Source organism: Melanostigma gelatinosum, assembly GCF_949748355.1.
Source record: "Melanostigma gelatinosum genome assembly, chromosome: 9".
NCBI classification, from domain to species: Eukaryota; Metazoa; Chordata; class Actinopteri; order Perciformes; family Zoarcidae; genus Melanostigma; species Melanostigma gelatinosum.
Window position 1 is genome coordinate 21,711,948 of NC_136642.1, and position 17,679 is coordinate 21,729,626.

At 43.8% G+C, this 17,679-nt stretch overlaps 1 protein-coding gene across 1 annotated transcript in view; it reads right to left on the reverse strand.

The window, feature by feature from the left end:
• The window catches only part of LOC306782110 (proprotein convertase subtilisin/kexin type 4-like), a gene marked incomplete at its 3' end in the record, with an annotated part of 166,964 nt that overhangs the window by 114,676 nt on the left and 34,609 nt on the right, over positions 1-17,679 (reverse strand). The window contains exon 6 of the mRNA XM_079275303.1: positions 15,080-15,182. Within this exon, the coding sequence (XP_079131429.1) occupies positions 15,080-15,182 (103 nt within the window). The remainder of the gene's footprint in view (positions 1-15,079; positions 15,183-17,679) is intronic.

Sequence of the window (17,679 nt, forward strand, 5' to 3'; positions counted from 1 at the left end):
GCTACTTCTTCTTCTTCTTATCCTCCTCTCTCTCTCTCTCTCTCTCTCTCTCTATCTCTCTCTCTCTCTCTCTGACATGTAATATCTCTTAGTATCTCCCTACTTACTTCCTGTACCGTTCTGTTCCTTCCGCTCTCACAACATCTCCACTCCCTCTTTCCATTTTGATATCCTTCGCTCCCCACAGCATCTATGAACACATCCCTCGTCTCTCCACTCCCTATATTTATCTCTTCCTTATCTGGATCTCCCTCTCCTTCTCTCCATGCATGCCTGTCTGTCTGCATCTGCTCTCTCTCTCCCGGTCTCAGTGGGTTCTGCTCTCATGAGGGAGGGTGCAGAGGGAGGGAACGACCCTGAAATGGTAAATTGTTTATTTCCGACAGCTCGGTGGCTGCATTAAGCACCGCCCCGTTCCTGCTGAAACCAGGAAAGTCAAAGAACGGAGATAAAAAAAAAAACAACAACAAAAAAAAAGAAGTCATATTCATCACGGTAATTGTGTGGGCGCTGTGGGCATGCGGGCGGCCGGGTGCCGATGAGGGATGGCGCTGCTCACGGGCCTCCCGAACGTCCATGAATCACCGGCAGAGTCGCTCGCCGGCCCTCAGCCGCCATAAAACAAAAGATGGAGATGAAAAATGCAGCAATTAAGTGATTTGATTTCTTCTCTACCCTCCTGTCCTCCTTTCTACCAGCCCCCCTTTTTGCCACACACGCACACACAAGAAAACATATACAAACAGAATTTTTAAAAACAGTGAGTGCTCCTTTGTAAACTCTGGGATGTACATGCAAACCAACATCCACTGGCATACAGACACCGATGTGGACGAAAATACATTAAAGAAACACACAAAATGCATTCGTACGCCAAACAAAACGTAGACGCACACGTACTTGATTTCAGTTAGTTCCTGTCACACATGCACACGAGGGAATGGGGATTTACTTCTTATACATGTGGTTTATTATGTATCCAGCTCCAGGCTTTAGGATGCTGAGACGCCTGCAGGGTTTCAATAATGAAGTGAATCACCTTGAGAAGATTGATGTGCACATGGGTTGGTACGAGGGATCTTTAACGGCGCAACACAGATAATCGGAGATCATCTCTGACCAATAAACTGCCATAGCAAAAGGCCTGCATTTGTAGGGATTACGCATAACAATGGCTGAATGCAACTGATGGTGATACAGTAAATTGTCTTCTCATTAGTCCGAAGAAGAGTCTCAACTACAAATACACCACAAAGCACTGTGAGCTACCGCTTTTGGCGGAGAAAAAAAGGCAAATTTAACCAAAACAAACAGCTTTGGCATTTTAGCTTGCTAATGAGCAAACAGGCTAGTTAACAAAACGACTTCACAATGGGCTTCGAGCCAGAAAGTAATTCATGAAGCCATTTTGGGATGTTACAAAACTACTGCAGTATTGCTCCTTTATAAAGTTGTTAGACTTGAGAGGCAGACACCTGTAGCTTCTTGACAAGGTGCCAGGATATGCCATTTGATCACATTTGCTCTTCGCATTCGCACATCCTGCTACATGTCAGCATGAAGTGCCCTGTGTGGGTTAAAGGGGTCAAACTATGTGTCACAGTGCCACCAGTGTGTTTTCAAAGTCTCTAGTATGGGTTAAGCTCCAACAACACTGGATCCAACAATTCCCATAATGCAACCCCCCATATATTCTTGGTCTTCTTGCCCTAACCAAGATACATTGACGATAGTTTTCTCAGACTTGACTGCGGAAAATGAGAGTCCAAAACTGACGTGAGAGGGGAGCTTAGAAAGTCACAGTTTGAAGCTTAGGGCCACTGACCAACCAATGAGTGACAACGCGTTGATAGAACACATTTCACAACTGTTGAACCAGGAGTACTCCCTAACGACTCAATTGAGTTGGACATATAAAAACCTTGGATTGCCCAAACTGTCTATTAGCTGCTACTACTACTAACTTCAAATACTAAATGTGTCTATCAAGTCAGAGAATAATGAGTTATGACCTCCTTCACTCATCTGACATGATCCGGACAAAATCATGACATTTTTGGTCCAGCATGTCTATTAAACTCCATTGAGACTTTTATGTACATAAAAACACAAAGCTTCCCCTGAGACATAGACTGCACAGGGTTTGGTACAGTAGGTCACCTGAAAGCTCTTTAAGTGCTTTCTGTTACACGACACAGTTACTTGAACTGAAATCCTTACATGCAATCCTGCATGGCCATTATTAATTGGCACTGCATTAAAACTTTCTATTGAGCAGCGCCATCTCTTCCTTTGTGCCTCTCTGGAGCAAACACATTAGAACAATTTACCTCCTACACACTGCAGCATGGAGACTATATTTAAACACTGCAGTATGAGAAATGTGGATGCTTTAACATTGTTTAGCATGGGAGGGGGGAGGGGGGATGGAGGGGGGATGGGGGGGGGGCTTGCTTAATGGGACTTGGCTAAGCATGTGTAATTAAGAGCAGGGGTAAGTGGCGAGCTGCAGAGTGCACGGTGTGTGTGTGTGTGTGTGTGTGTGTGTATGTGTGTGTGCGTGCGTGCGTGTGAAGGATATGGTAGCAGCATCAGGCCTTGATGGAGTGCCTTGTGGAGCCAAACACCCATTCAGCAAGCTGTGTGCTCATTAATCCTGCCAAACTCCACTTGTTACATGCACGCACAGGAAATCATGAGGCTAGGTAAACAGGGAACTGCTGCGATCCATCACTGCACGCCAGCAAACACAGGAGCACACACTGATATGTGTGTGAACACACACACACACACACATACGGCTGCAGGGTACATGCAAAATGATAAGCTCACACCCGATGCAAACCTATACAGTCAAAACACACACAGCTCTGCATGAACCTGACAAATACGCAGAGATGAAGGGATGCAAACTAAATCATGAGTCAAATTCAAATCTGTCACCTGACAGCCAGCACACACACATATCACTGCTTCTCCCCGTCAGAGTGTTTGCTTTGCGTTGAGACGTGAGGGAGAGAAACAGCTCTCCTCTGTATGTTACAGAGAAATCACATCCAGGGGCTGGTGAAGGCCTGCACGCTATTAGTGGAAAGAAATACTGCCACAAAGCCTGGAAAGAAATCAATAGAGCTTGACCCCAGTTTGACCTCTCGTTGAATGGAGAAGTTATGGTTCCACGCTGGCCTCGACATCAGCCTATTTGATGTGTATTTTCCCAACAACGGCTCCCTCTGCTCTCCATCTCGCCTTCCTTTCTTCCCCCTTGTTCTCTTGTCTCTCCCTACTTCCTTCAAATGCTTTGTTTCCATCTCCTAAATGCTAGTGAATACACACACACACACACACCTACATGCACACACACATCCCATGACAAATGCAGTATAGGGCCAGTTACACAGCCCAGTGGTTAGACGCAGTGTTGGAGCAGATCTGTTATATCTGTACGCCTGCCTGGCTGGAGCATTTACTGAAGCCATCAGCAAAACGACATTCCATATATCTTTGACAGAGAGGGGAACAATACTATTTACACCAATTTAGCCCGTGGAAAGGGGCTTTCCAGTTGATGGGCAACTTCTTTTTTTCTCTTATTGTTTTAACATCCAGTCTTCAAAATGGCCACCCGTCAAGGAAACAGATGAGACCCGCTCCCAGGCTGCTACTCTTATGCTAATAAACTCTATTACAAGGCATGTGAAAAACAAACAAAATACAAGGCAGCGCCTTCACAAACAAGTCTGCTCTCTCTTCACCATACTCCATCACAGACGCTCACACTATACGCTGGTAAATAAGATACTAAATCCTCACGCAAATAGACCTGACCACAAAATAACCAGTGCCACAGCAGAAGAAGGAAATCATCATTTGTTGTTTTTATTATTACAGATTTCACAGTCACAGCTTTCACTTTTCCCTGACCCTGACCCGTTTTATCCATGTCATGGTGCAGCTGCAGGGTTCCCCCCAATAGAGCAGCTCATAATGTTTACCCGGCGCGCTCTCTCGCTCCACAGAGGCAGCCCTGGGAACGCAATCCCTGATGAGGTTAGAGGTCGTGACAGGGTGACAATCAAGGGTTAGTGGTGGAGCAGGTTCAGGTTTGGGCTGGACGTAAAAGGTCAGCGGGGTCAGGTCACGTGAGAGAAAGGGCTAGCTGTCCGCTGGGGTTAGTAAAAGGTGACAAGAGAATCAGGGTCTATTTTGCCCAAAAGAAACGTAAGAACCAGTATGGCCATATGACAAAAAATAAAATGAATACTTCCTGAAAATATCACCCTTTCCTAGGATTATATTTGACCACTTTTACGGTGCTGACCTGAGGTTATTACTGCAAGACCCGAGTGAAGTGGAAGTGTATTATTTGTGTTATTGTGATGTCTTCAGGAACAGCAGCACTGTTAGATGCTTGGATGTATTATTAAGTGTATCTACTCACACAACGCTGCACCTGTTGAACGCAGACGTGCACTCTGATGAAGGAATGGAGCCTCCATCCTGCATGTCTGATGAAGCGTATCGTCTTTGTTTACTCATTTGGCACTCTGCTTCATTTCCACTTACTCTATCGAGCCTGGTGGTCCTATGAGGCTGCACCAACACAGTTTTAAACTAAATGCTAACATGCTAACAATGACAATGCTAGCATGCTGATGGTGAACACATCACCAGCTTAGTGTGTTGTCATTGGTTTTGCAGGTTGGCCATAAACAACAGCATTGAACATATGAAGATGTTTACACGATAGTGCTGGACGTGAAGGTAAAGGATCACCAACGTTGTTCCGTCCTGATCCTGAGGGACACATGGACATCTGTACCAAATTCTTTGGCAATCCATCCAACAGACATTTCACTGAAAACCACAAATGTCAACGTGCTGCAGTGGCTGGAGGGAAAGTCAGGGTATCACCAAAGTAAAGAGGATTCATTCCTCGACGGACGCCGCTGCACATGGCTAAAAATATTGTGTCACACCGCTTAACAGACGGGCTCAATTTTAGCTTGAAAAATGAATGGCAGTAAGCGGTGCAGATTCAAAAGTTGATCCAGTTGTATTACCGTTATAAATGCCATTTAAAGATTGGACTTATAGACATTTGGTAGCGTTGTAGCGATTTCAAGAAGTCGTCTTTATTCTGAGTATATCTAAGATAGACAAGCCAACAGATGCCAGAAATCCTGGGTTCGTGCAAATATTTCCCCTGAAAAGTGGAGCAGATTTTAAAGAGAAATCTCATACAATAATGACCAAAGACGCATGAATTATAATGTGACGATGCTGCAACTGCAGGCTAAAAACAAGCACATTTTCAGTTTTTCTTAAACCTTCATTGGGCCTCACAAACAACTGCCCAGATTTATCAAATAATAATAATACAAATAATGGGCAACGGCACTGTTTAGACCTTTTTCCTCCTCCCATTTTAGCTTCTTTTAAAAACAGAAATGACCCACTGAACGCTTCGAAACCACTGTGTCAATGCCTGACTGACAGAAATGGAGCTCTACCTCCCTCCTGCCCAGCCAACACAACACAAATAGACTTACAATGAAGGCTGTATGAATGGAGACCTGTCAATCACAGGAAACCCATCCATCAACAGGCAATATACAAATGATCATCTCCTAGAATCATATTCACCGGGCATGAGCAAATATACACTGACACACACACACACACACATATATATATTGGTACTGTAGATAAATGCACACAAACACAATCAAACGTAGGCATAAACAAAAAATACACACATTCACATACAAAATGTATATAAACATACACACCGCCCGTCCAGACTGTAGAAGTCATCAGGGACCTGTAAAGCATTACCCTCTGTGTGACTCGAGCCACTCCAGAAATAGCCTCTGTAATGTATTCTTACCGCCACCGTCTCTTTTGCACAATAGTGCCCTTAATAACACACTCCATTTCTGTTGGCATAAATAAGGGCTCCATTTCCATCTTATTTCATGCAAATGAGAGCGCCGGCGCCCAAACAGGTAGTGGGAGTAGCGTGTGAGTGGAGTGTGGAAGTGTGTAGTGGCATGATTGGGGACGAGTGAATTCAAATGAGCGTTGGAGAGACCCCACAATGTGCCAGCGACTCCCACGCCAGCCTGCCAACGCCGTGACAGACAACGTCACTTACGGGCCCCGCAGCCTGCACAGGGTGCCATTACAGGGGCCTACACAAAACCAATATTTATCCAGGCAAATGGTTCTCTGGAGAGAGATTACTGATGCAGACACGAGGGCAGCACTCCGATAGTAGGCGCTGGTGCAGCCCACAACCGCGGCATCGCTCTGATTTGCTGATTCCAGTGGTTCATTGTGTTTTTGGAGGGCAGCGATTGGCTCCCCTATTACTTACCAACCGAAAGGTATTGGGAGTGATGAGGGAGTGGTCACAAGTGAAAGCGGGCACCCGGATCCAAGTGTCCAACCTCCAGGAGGGTCAGCCACTGTTGGCTCCGCGTTTGTTCATAAGTGCGCCTTCATCATAAGTTGTCTGCAATTTACTTCTTCATCCTCCCTTCACAACTCGAGTCTCCTCCCTCTGTGTGAATAGTGTCTCTGAGTTGTGTCTCTTGTGTGTATGTGCAGTTTGTACCCTCTTTCCTTGGGACAGAGGGTGTTTTGTAGTCAAGGTCCTACCAGAAATGGGAAGCGCCCGGATATTTCTCGATGTCTTTTCTCTGATCTTCCATCTTCACTCCAAAACACCTTTGGTCCTTGTTCAGATTGACAGCTCAAATCCGTTTTTGGACAAATCGGGATTGTAACCAGATTAGTTTTAGAACGTGTGGACAGCAAAAAAAACAACCAAACACATTAAAATACTATTTCTGCAAATCGGATCCAAACAACATTTGGGGGTGGTTTGAAAGGCAATTTCTACAGAAGCATCTCAATCTCAAATCCGATTTTAAAGTGCTGAGCCACATGGATGGATAGATGTATGTGACACCTTTTCTGCATGAACGGGTTGTGGTGTATAGCTACAGTATGCTGTAGTTGACTGAGAAATGTAACTACACATCAGGGCGGTTGTGAAGATGCCATGTGGGGACCGTAAGAACTGTGATGGGCCAGCATGGGCTGCTTGTGTTTCCTCAGACAGGTTTCTGATGCCGGTGAATATTGACGATTGTGAAGTGGAAGAAGGGCTCAGGAGCTCGCTCTGTCACAGTGAATAAGAGGCTGTAAACACAGCCATTTCTGGGAGGCAATCTCCGATTAAGTAATGAGACACGGTGTAACAGAAGTTGTGTACTTGTGTAGCCCACTGGCACTCCATGACACAAAGCAAATGAAATAATGTAAACAGAGTTACAGTTCAGAGTATTATTGGAAGACAATACCACAAAACACTGTGTATGCTCAAAGATATTACAACTGAGATCAAAGCGTCTACAATGCCAGTGGTTATTGATCATATCAAATAGACCCTATGATGAGGCTCCCGTTTCAGTCCGGTTACGTTCACCCCTCCGATATTGTCCGCCTTCTACGGCAACACAAGCTCATTTTCAGGATCCAAAGAGTTGAAGTTGTATGTGGTCTCGGAAAATCAAAGCCAAAAATCACGGTTGATTTTTTTTTGAAGTACAAAAACAGCCGAAGGTGCCAGCAGCAATGCCAGTGGCAATAGCTGATCCCTGGGGCAGCTTATGTTGCAGGTTGTCTTGTCTTGTCTTGTCTTGGAAGAGTGCGTGAAAAACATACATGATCTGCTTGTGTGAAAAAAAGGTTATCCTTGAAATTGTTATCGTTATTGAGCTTGTATCCATCTTCAGTCCCTTTACGCTGCACTTCCGAGCAATAAGTTGTCAGTGTGGGCGCGTTTCTGACAGCTTTTTTTTCCCTGGGCTTTATTCTGTTCATGACGTTTGAGTTTCTCTTTCTGCCCTAGTCTTCTGCTGTTGCAAACACATCAGGAGTGTAGGCAGCCGTGTGGGCATCGCTTTCTGTGCAAAAAGACATCAGGTGTCGAGAGCAGCGTGGCTTCTGTCACTAGAACTTTGTATCAATCAGTGACTCAATGTAACATAAATGTATTGCGAGGTTTATTTTTCTTAAACTCCTTGGAACCAAAGTTAATTAGGATTACATAACACTTTTGGGAAACGCAGCGCTAGAGGAGCACTTAGTGAAGTCGGGGGAAGCGGGGAGTGGAGGAGGAGCGGAGAAAAGGTTTACAGGGGTGGATGGTGGTCAGATAAAACAGCTCCACACTCGCTTCAAGGAAAGGTTAATGTCTCTCTCCCAATTTCTCCATCTCTGCTTCCCTCGCTTTCCCAGCTGAGGTCTGTGTGACTTACAGCAGGTCCAGACTGCATTCGATTAAATCATAAATTACCCCCCCCCCCCCACCCCCATATCTGCATCCCCGGCCCCCCCCCCCCCTCCCTATCTCACCCTTCCCTCTCCCCTATCTCAATCTCGCTCTCCTTTTATTCGCTTATATTCCATTCCCCATGTATTTCTCCTGCTCCCCCACTATTATTTCTCCCCTGCTCTAATCATTATTCTCTTTTCTTCCCCCCCCCCCCCCCTCCTCCTCCTCCTCCCCTCCTCCCCTCACTCCTCATTTCTCTCGCTCTCCCTGTAGTCGACAATATGAATGCATTTCTGTTCAGAGGACTACTACAGGGAGTTTGGACAGCAGGCCATGCGGGTGAATGCCTGCTGGTGTGATGTGTTGTACGGTCTTACAGTGTGTCTTTGAAAGCATAAAAATGCTCTAACGTATATGTTAGCATGTGATGCCACCTAACTCATCATTATACAGTAGTATCTGGGGTTAAAGGTTGCGTTAAAAATAAAGACTAAAACATCCTCTTTGTGCTTTTTCCCCCACTGTGTGGATGCTATCAGAGTTTAGGCTGACGTTAGCTGTCCCCCTCTTTATTACAATTGGGGAAATGTACACTCCATCAACTCCAGCCAACATCAATCTAACAGGGTTATGTTCCAGTGGAATAACGGTACGTCTGATCTTACTGTACATTTTTCTTTATTACACCTATAATGTATGAGGACTAACTGGCTTTATACTGCAATACAAAAACAATGCCGTTTCGTAATTCCTTTTTCAACATTTCATAGTCCCCGGCTAGAAAAGATAAACGTATCCGATGTTTCAATTATTGAATTGAATTTTAAAGTAAATCTACCAGTTATCGTCGTAAACTGAAAATGAGTGTGACTATTTCTGATAGTTTACGATCGAAATTGTTTCAAAACATTACTTGAATGAATATTAAGACTGAATAAGGGTTGTCGCTGAGTTGAATCTTTTTTTCAATTTGTATCATTATAACAGACAAGAAGATTTGTACAGTGTATGAAGGGATTGGGGTGTATGTGTACAGTGTGGGGAACACTGAGGATACTCAGAGTAGACAGGCGGACACACACTATTACGAGGATACTCGCAAACAAGAAGATGAAGAAGAAGAAGGGGTTTCTGGGTAAGTGTAGCATGCAGAGGCTCCTAGAGGACCCCTGTGCACACTTCCAAATGCTACATGTTGTGTATATTTGTTGTCCTGGGCATGAAACTGTGTTTGGTTCAGCAGGGATGGATAACCACTGAGAAGTTTCATTTTGTTTATGTATTATTATGAAGTACTCTTATTTTCTCAAAATAGTTTTCTTTATTTCCTGTGTATTTTTTGTTTGAAATGGCGCCCTGCCCTCCAGCGCACACATTAATGTTACATCATAGTACGATGATAGACACCTATGTGGACGCCTGCACACATCGTCGGTTATTGTTTATAGACTTACAGGCACAGAGACATGTTAACAGAGCGTTGGTGGGATAAGTAAAAGCCCAGACGAGTAAAAAAAGGAAAAAAAAACAACATTCCCTCCATTCAACCCCCACACACTTTGCTCCACTGCTCCGCTGGAGAAAAAAGGGGAATAAAATAGAGTGACCCTGCCACTTGCAGCTCTCTTTTTCCCCCCACTGTTCTCTTCTTCCTCCCCCTTGCTGCGTGAAATCAAATTTCCATGTGGCTCCCGTATCTGTTGCACAGCGAGGTGATTTATCAGGGATGCAAAGAGCATGCAGAAACAATCTTTATTACATCCATTTCCTGCTTGTCAGCCGGGATCATGTTGGCTGTTCATTAAAGGCGCGGCACAGGTGAGGAGAATGCATCCCGATGCCTTGATAGATTGTCTGCTCCCCTGTGGTGACAGCAGCTGGATGGATTGAACAGCGGGGGGCAAGGAGGGTGGAAAGAAAAGCGCTGACTCCGTCGCTCCCCCTGTCAGACACACTTTTCCAGAGCTGGCCAGTGTCATTTCCAGCAAAGAGCCGCACACGCAGACTTCTGACACTCTTTGGACTTGAGCCAGGAGCCTGCCTTAATGCATGGATGCATAAACACCGTGAGCGTAATGTACAAAGAAAGAGACACACACATTGGCTCTCTCTCTGCTGAAAACACCGGAGGACACAATACATAAACTGCAACACATTTAAAAAAAGAGAGAGAACTTATAATAATTTAAAATAAACATTCATTACAAGAACAAAAGAATTACACACGTACAGGTACTTCTGTGTGACCAATTTGTTTACCTACCTACCGATGACTTTGTTGCTTGGTGGCAAAAGATAATCATGATAATCATTCTTAGTTTGTGTTTCCTCACCAGCCGGCTGTGTGTTCAGTGGTCTGTGTGTAACACTTTTTCAAATGTGCAGCGATCAGGGAAATTATGGCCTGTTTTGTTTACACTGCATTGGGAAAATACAGTCAGTTTGAGCTCAAATTCTAGTAATAGTAATATGATAGAAGTCACTACACCCGTGTGGAGCACATACAAATCACTAGCATGTTGTTTCAGTGTGAATCAATTCAAAGCAAAGGCTGTTCTTTTTACCTACACTTTGCCTTGATTCTTTTCGATGGTATTCTGGTGGTGAGCCACACAACGCCAGCTGTTGGTAAAGTAAGGTGAGTATTTTGGATAACTAATATTTTGAATACTGTAGTAATGTTAATTAGACAACAGCATACCAGGTTTAGACCATGTACTGTATCATGACACCACGGATTATTCCAATACAGCTTTTAAAAAATACAAATTTCATTATCCGGACTGACTTTTCTTCTTTTTTTTAAATGCACGGTTTCTGTAGGACACACATGAGCAGACAGTAGATTCAATGTTTTTCATGCTGTAGACACACCTCATTAAGTCAATCAGCTGAGACTGTAGCATCTCACAAAATACAGCTCTGGCTCTTACAGCAGCTACGTAAGCCTTCATAATCAGCCATAAAATGTTTTATCGCACCTCCTACATCAACAGACAAACACAGAGTATGACAACATACAGTAAATACAGCTCTGCATCTATATTGGGCACACATTATACCCTCAGTGGAGTGCTTTTCAAGGTACAACTATAAAATCCCACCATCTTCGCCTGACTGTAATTCCTAGGACATAAAAAAAAAAAGAAATGGCACAATGTGTACATCTTCTATAGAGTGCAGTAAAAAGATGTAGAGAGAAGACAGGATTGGCTAAAATGATGTTTACCTGTATCCTACATGCTATTGCAACACTGCAAAGAAGACAGCATATTTAAAAAGGATCATTTTCTTCCTCTTTGCAAATCAGTGTGACATCAAACTGTCTTGCATTATGGGAATCTGTACTCGCTGAATTATCTTTGACACTGTCTTCTTTGTGTATATTCCACCTCTGTTCTTTCTTCTTTCTCCCTCCCTTCCCCAGTCTAATTTGCGTCCTGTGCCTCTCCGTGTACCAATGACATCTAATGACAATGGCGTGAGCGCCGATCGATACTGGAGTGCTTTCGGGCTGGCCGAGCCAGGAGGGACGAAGGCCAGCGTTGATAGCAGGGTGACAGGGACACTGTGGGGTTGTCTTGGGAAAAGGTGGGAGGAAGGTGGCTGGATGCCATTTCACTGATGAATCTATATATTTAACCTTATCGGTACTTCATGTTTATGTTGATGTGCACCGTATGTGACAGTCGCAGTGGCGTAAGGTAGTTGCGATGGTTACGATCGCTAGTTATGGAGCACACACACACACACACACACATACACATATCTTACCACATGATCAAATAGAGACTTGACATTGGACGATAAACATACAGGAAGCATTAACTTTGTTATTGTCTATTTTACACCCACCCCCCGACAGGCCTCAGTGCAACGGTACATCCGCGACATTCATAGTCTATATTTACGCCCCTGGACAGTTTGTCTTTTATTCCTGATATGTATGGGTCCTAAGGCCTCATGAATCAAAGCATGCAAAGAACGAGTTCTAAAAATGTGCCCATATGGACAAGAAAGTTGCTGTTCATCAAACATGCGTACGCACACATTTACATAATGAACAAAGATAAATATCACCTGTTCCATATTAATGTGCTTGTGCATGTACAGGCACATAAAAAGACACTCCCCAAAATGCCATATATTGTCAACCACATCCTTTTTCAGAGATCGAGAAAGGAAAGCTTCCTTTTCATTTTCTCAATTTATCGTTTCATCTATAAAACATAAGAAAACATGTTTTTTTAAAAACATGGGCTTTTAATCACAGCCCATCGAGCCCGAGGTGACGGCATCAAATGTCTTGTTTTTTCCAGACAACCGTCCAAAGACATTTAGTTTACTATAATGTAAGACCAAGAAAAACAACAGATCCTCACATTTGAGAACCTAGAATCGTCACTTTTCCTTGAAAAATAACTTAAACAACCAATTATCACAGACTTGCAGATTCATTTTCTGTTGCTCGAGTAATGGATGAATCCACGAACCATTGCAGCTCTGCTTCATTTCTCGTTACATAGTTACCGTAGTTAGACGGTGAGTGATGGAGAGAGCACAACTGGTCAGGGTCTCCCGACTGTGAGCACAGGTAACCCACCTGTGCTCACAGCCACTTACAAATACGCTGCATAATCAATCAAACGTGTCTAATGTGTCATAGCTGAGAACGCTACCATCGCCACAACACTAACAGAAATCCTGCTAAACCAAACTGTTTCATTTGCCACCTCCACAACTTAGATTTGCAAATTTGCTTTATTTCCTACACTTTTTTAACTGCTTTAGGGATCTCTGAACACCGCAGTCCATGTACAGTAATACAAGTAAATGTAATGCAACAATATCTAATGGTGCAACTGTGGGACAATAGTCTGAAAGCGGAGGGTCAGAAGCAAACCCGGACATGGGCATGCAAATTGAAGGTGGCATGGTGAATATGATTCGACGCTTGTAGAGGGTCGACCTCTGATGCCAATTACATTACCTCTAAAAACAGAGGGATTGTATTGAAGGGTGGAGATGGAGGAGGAGGGGGGCTTTCACTCAAAGAAAAATAATTTATTTCATTGTGATATTAAAATCAATAGGCATCGATTGAAAGGTGGCTAAAGGTGAGCGTGTACACAATCTTTCAGTTGTGAGAAGCAGACTGTCTGAGAGGAGGAGAGACAGAGAAAGAGAGGGAAGAAAAAAACAAACAAGGGTTGGCCAGAGGAAGGAGTCACCTCGTAGTTAACAAAGAGGGAACAGGAAAATAGACGAGGGAAAGACCAAGAAAATGAAAGAAAGAGATGGAGAGAGAGAAAAGGAGAAAGAGTGAGGGAGCTCTTGCCCGTGGAATCAATACAGAGAGGTGGAGCAGAGTACAATAGCCTCGGAGGAAAGGAGATTCAGTGGTGCAAGTCTAATACTCTGTCTCATACACACACACACACACACACACACACACACACACACACACACACACACACATACATATACATTTACACACACACACACACACATTCGCCCCCTCTCTGAATCCTTTTTACTCTTGCTTTCGCCTGACATTTCCCTCTATATCCTTCCTCAATTTAATTTCTCTCTTTTTCTCTGGCTGGCTTGCTCATTCTGTATCCGCCCTCCACCCCTCGCCACCAATACCACCCCCCGACACACTCGCACACAATGAGTGACTTGTCTGTATGCAGAGGGATGCACGGCGAAAAGAAGACCTTCTGTCCACAGCGGTCCACCATAATAGCAGCATCTTCCATCAAAAACAGACAGCCAAGTAAGAATCAACACACATGCGAGCAGAGAGACGTGCATGGACGCAAGTGGACAAGAAGGAAACACACACACACACACACACACAAATAAGCCACATCTTGGAATAATGGCACGTTTATAGGACATTCTCTCCACTTTCTCACACACACACACACACACACACACACACACACACACACACACACACACACACACACACACACACACACACACACACACACACACACACACACACACACACACACACACACACACTGCAGAGTCAGAGCCACTCGGATGCAACAAAAGTATCACATGAACACTTTTAACACACACACCCCAAACAGCACACTCCAATGCTACCCCAGCTCTATCAGCACTTGAGACTAGTGAGGCTTCAATTAGTTCTTGATGAATGAGCCCATAAGATGCCGCTCTCTCATTTCCCTTGTTGCCAGATATCCCAGCAATCAGAGAGAAATTAATTCTTATTGTGGCGTGACTGAGGGGAAGATGACGGTGGTGGTGGTGGTGGTGGGGGAGGGGGAGACACCAAAATAAAGCAATCACCCTCTCCACTGAGGGTCTGAGTTCAGCTTAATCACACCAAACTTGACGAGTCTTCGCAATCCTAAAATCGATTTGAATAGCGCACACCACAGCAAAAGCTAAATCTGCGATACAATTTCCGAAGGTACGTTTTTTTCCAGATATTGTAGATGTCTGCTCTTGCCCTTATTGTATGAAGCAGATAGGTGTACATTTAAAATGATGCTTCCAGCTAGTACACAACCAGAAAGAACCCATGCATGAGTCCTGTTACAATTAAATATTTTGTGTTTTGTTAATATTTGTAATATGGCATTATGTTCTCATTTTGGCCAAAAAATACACATCTGTATAATCAGTCTAAGCATCATGTAGCTGTGAACCTATTTAAGAGATGCAATGTGTTGCAGTGAAGGTTGGACTCACCATCATCAATGATGCTGACCACTACTCCATCACCGGTGATGTTGTTGATCCAAACCGGCATCACATTCAGGTCAAACCCACTGTTGTACTCGCCCTGTGCAAACTAAACAAAGACACACACCCACATAACATTATTATCACAACTTGAAATGGACTAAGCAGTAAGTTGAAGACCACTGCCTGCAAAGCCAGCAGTTTGGCAGAGCACTGTCATTGGACATTCTTTCTTTTCCTCTAGATGCTACTGCGGTTTCCTGCTCCTGCCAAACACCTGACCCAGTCTCCTGCCTGAACCGGCTGATTCAATTTTCGCCTTACTTATGATACATTCATCCTGCCCCGACCTCTTCTCTACATTGTGCTAATTGTGCTGTTATGCCATGTTGCGTAGTCCCAAATAATTGATAATGGAACAAAAAAAACACACACCCGCATAGGATTACAGGGACATCCGTGTGCTTAAATCAACAGACGTTACATTACTGTATGTTGCGTTACTGCACTGTGCCATCTATGCATGAACACAAACTTAGCCAATATGAAGACAGAATATTGATAAGACCTGCAGTAAATGATTGGCGTGAATGGCGCGGGCACGATTGACGCGGCACGGCTGACGCGAATGCCGCGGCAAAAGACTTCTGTTTCTACTGATGAAAAATTATTTTGTTTCTTTGTTTTCAAAAACAGCTCATATGGGCATTGTTCAAGTATCAAAAAGTATGACAAGGAGTGTCAGTATCCATTTCCCATCAGGAAAGCCTGTGTGTGCATGAATGGACATATTTAGTGCAGGTTTAACACGTTTATGCGAGACATCCTTGTGTATGACTGCACTTAAACACAGTATGTGTGTTCAGAGTGCCCATAAGGAGCCCAGAGAGTTCATGAGGAAGTCACAAAGACAGATATTTTATCCTTGAGCCTCAAACCACAAATCCACCCACCTCCAAACAAACACATGCACAGAAATCTGCACACACATTCCACAGGAAAAAAGAGCCATTGTTGCAACTCCCATGAGCCTTGGTGGCCACAAAAATAACATTCACTTGAAAAGACTAACACCATCATACAGATATAATCACACACTAACAGTGTACTGTACATACAACTTGAAATGGTCAGCTATACAAACAAACTATACAATTAAAAACAACACAATAGATGCACATACGCACAAATAATCACACACTCATAAAGGCAATGAACAAAATGTCTTATCAAATATATCAGCAGCTGCCCACAAACACACACACGACCAATTTGATATTCAAAGTGAGTGTTTCAAGAGGCTCCAAAGATGGGGAAAAAAACCTTCTCAGTCGGGGATAAGGTGTGTGTGTGTGTGTGTGTCTGTGTGTGTGTGTGTGTGTGTGTCTGTGTGTCTGTGTGTGTGTGTGTGTGTGTGTGTGTGTGCGCATGCAGTTGCATACCTATCCAGCAGTGGACGTTTAAGTCATTACACGTTCACAAACAGTGGACCAATGAGCAGACTGGGAAAATTTTGAAAGTCCACCGTTGGTCATGCTTTAAATCATGCTGAAATTGTGTCTAAGAGACTCTAGTAAATTTATTTTAATTGTAGCAAACAAGGGACCGCAGGCTGGAGCATGGATTGTAACGTTTCACAAACACATCATCAAGTTTTCAGACTATAGGGATGCTATTTAACAGGCTACACACGTGAATAAACGGTCAGAGATGAAATCATTTATTTTCAATTAAATTAATCACTAAAAACACATCCAACATCAGCCTTTTACTGGTCCTTTAAAAATGTAAAACTCCCCTGACCAAGCACAGGATTATTTCAATGTTGTAAATCTACTGATATAGGAATTCAATCGGTTTGTTGACGTAAATTACAGAAAAAAAGGTGCACACTTTTACTGTGCAGAATGAAGTCCCTGTTTGTTGGTACAGTGTGACAAAAGTTCCCTGGAGTGATTTTCATACTCCAGCATGCACTCAAAATAATGATTAATACGAGGATGTGGTATGAACTAATCTTTTTATTACAATTGTGTGATGTCTTGAACTGGCGCACATCTCTCCAGCATGTTTTGGGTCTACCCTGGGGCCTCTTACCAGTCGGACATGCCCGGAAAACCTCTAAAGAGAGGCATCCAAGAGGCATCCTAATCAGATGCCCGAACCATCTCAGCTGGCCACTTTCATTGCAAAGGAGCAGCAGCTCTACTCCGAGCTCCCTCTGGAAGCGGAAGCTCATCACACCACGAAGGAAATACATTTTGGTTTCTTGTATCTGCTATCTCATTCTTCTGGTAATTACCCAAAGCTCATGACCAAAGGTGAGGGTCGGAACGTAGATGAACTGGTAAATCAACAGCTTTGCCTTCTGGCTCAGCTGCCTCTTCACTAATGCGTTTGGTGCAACGCTCACATCAATGCTGATGCTGCAAAACCAAACCGTCTATCCATCTCACTCTCCATTTTACCCTCACTCGTGAACAATACCCAGAGATACTTTAATTCCTTCGATTGGGACAGTGACTTACTCCAAATCCGGAAGGCGCAATCCCCCATTTTCCAGCAGGGAACCTTGGCCTCAGATTTGTAGGTACTGACTCTCATCC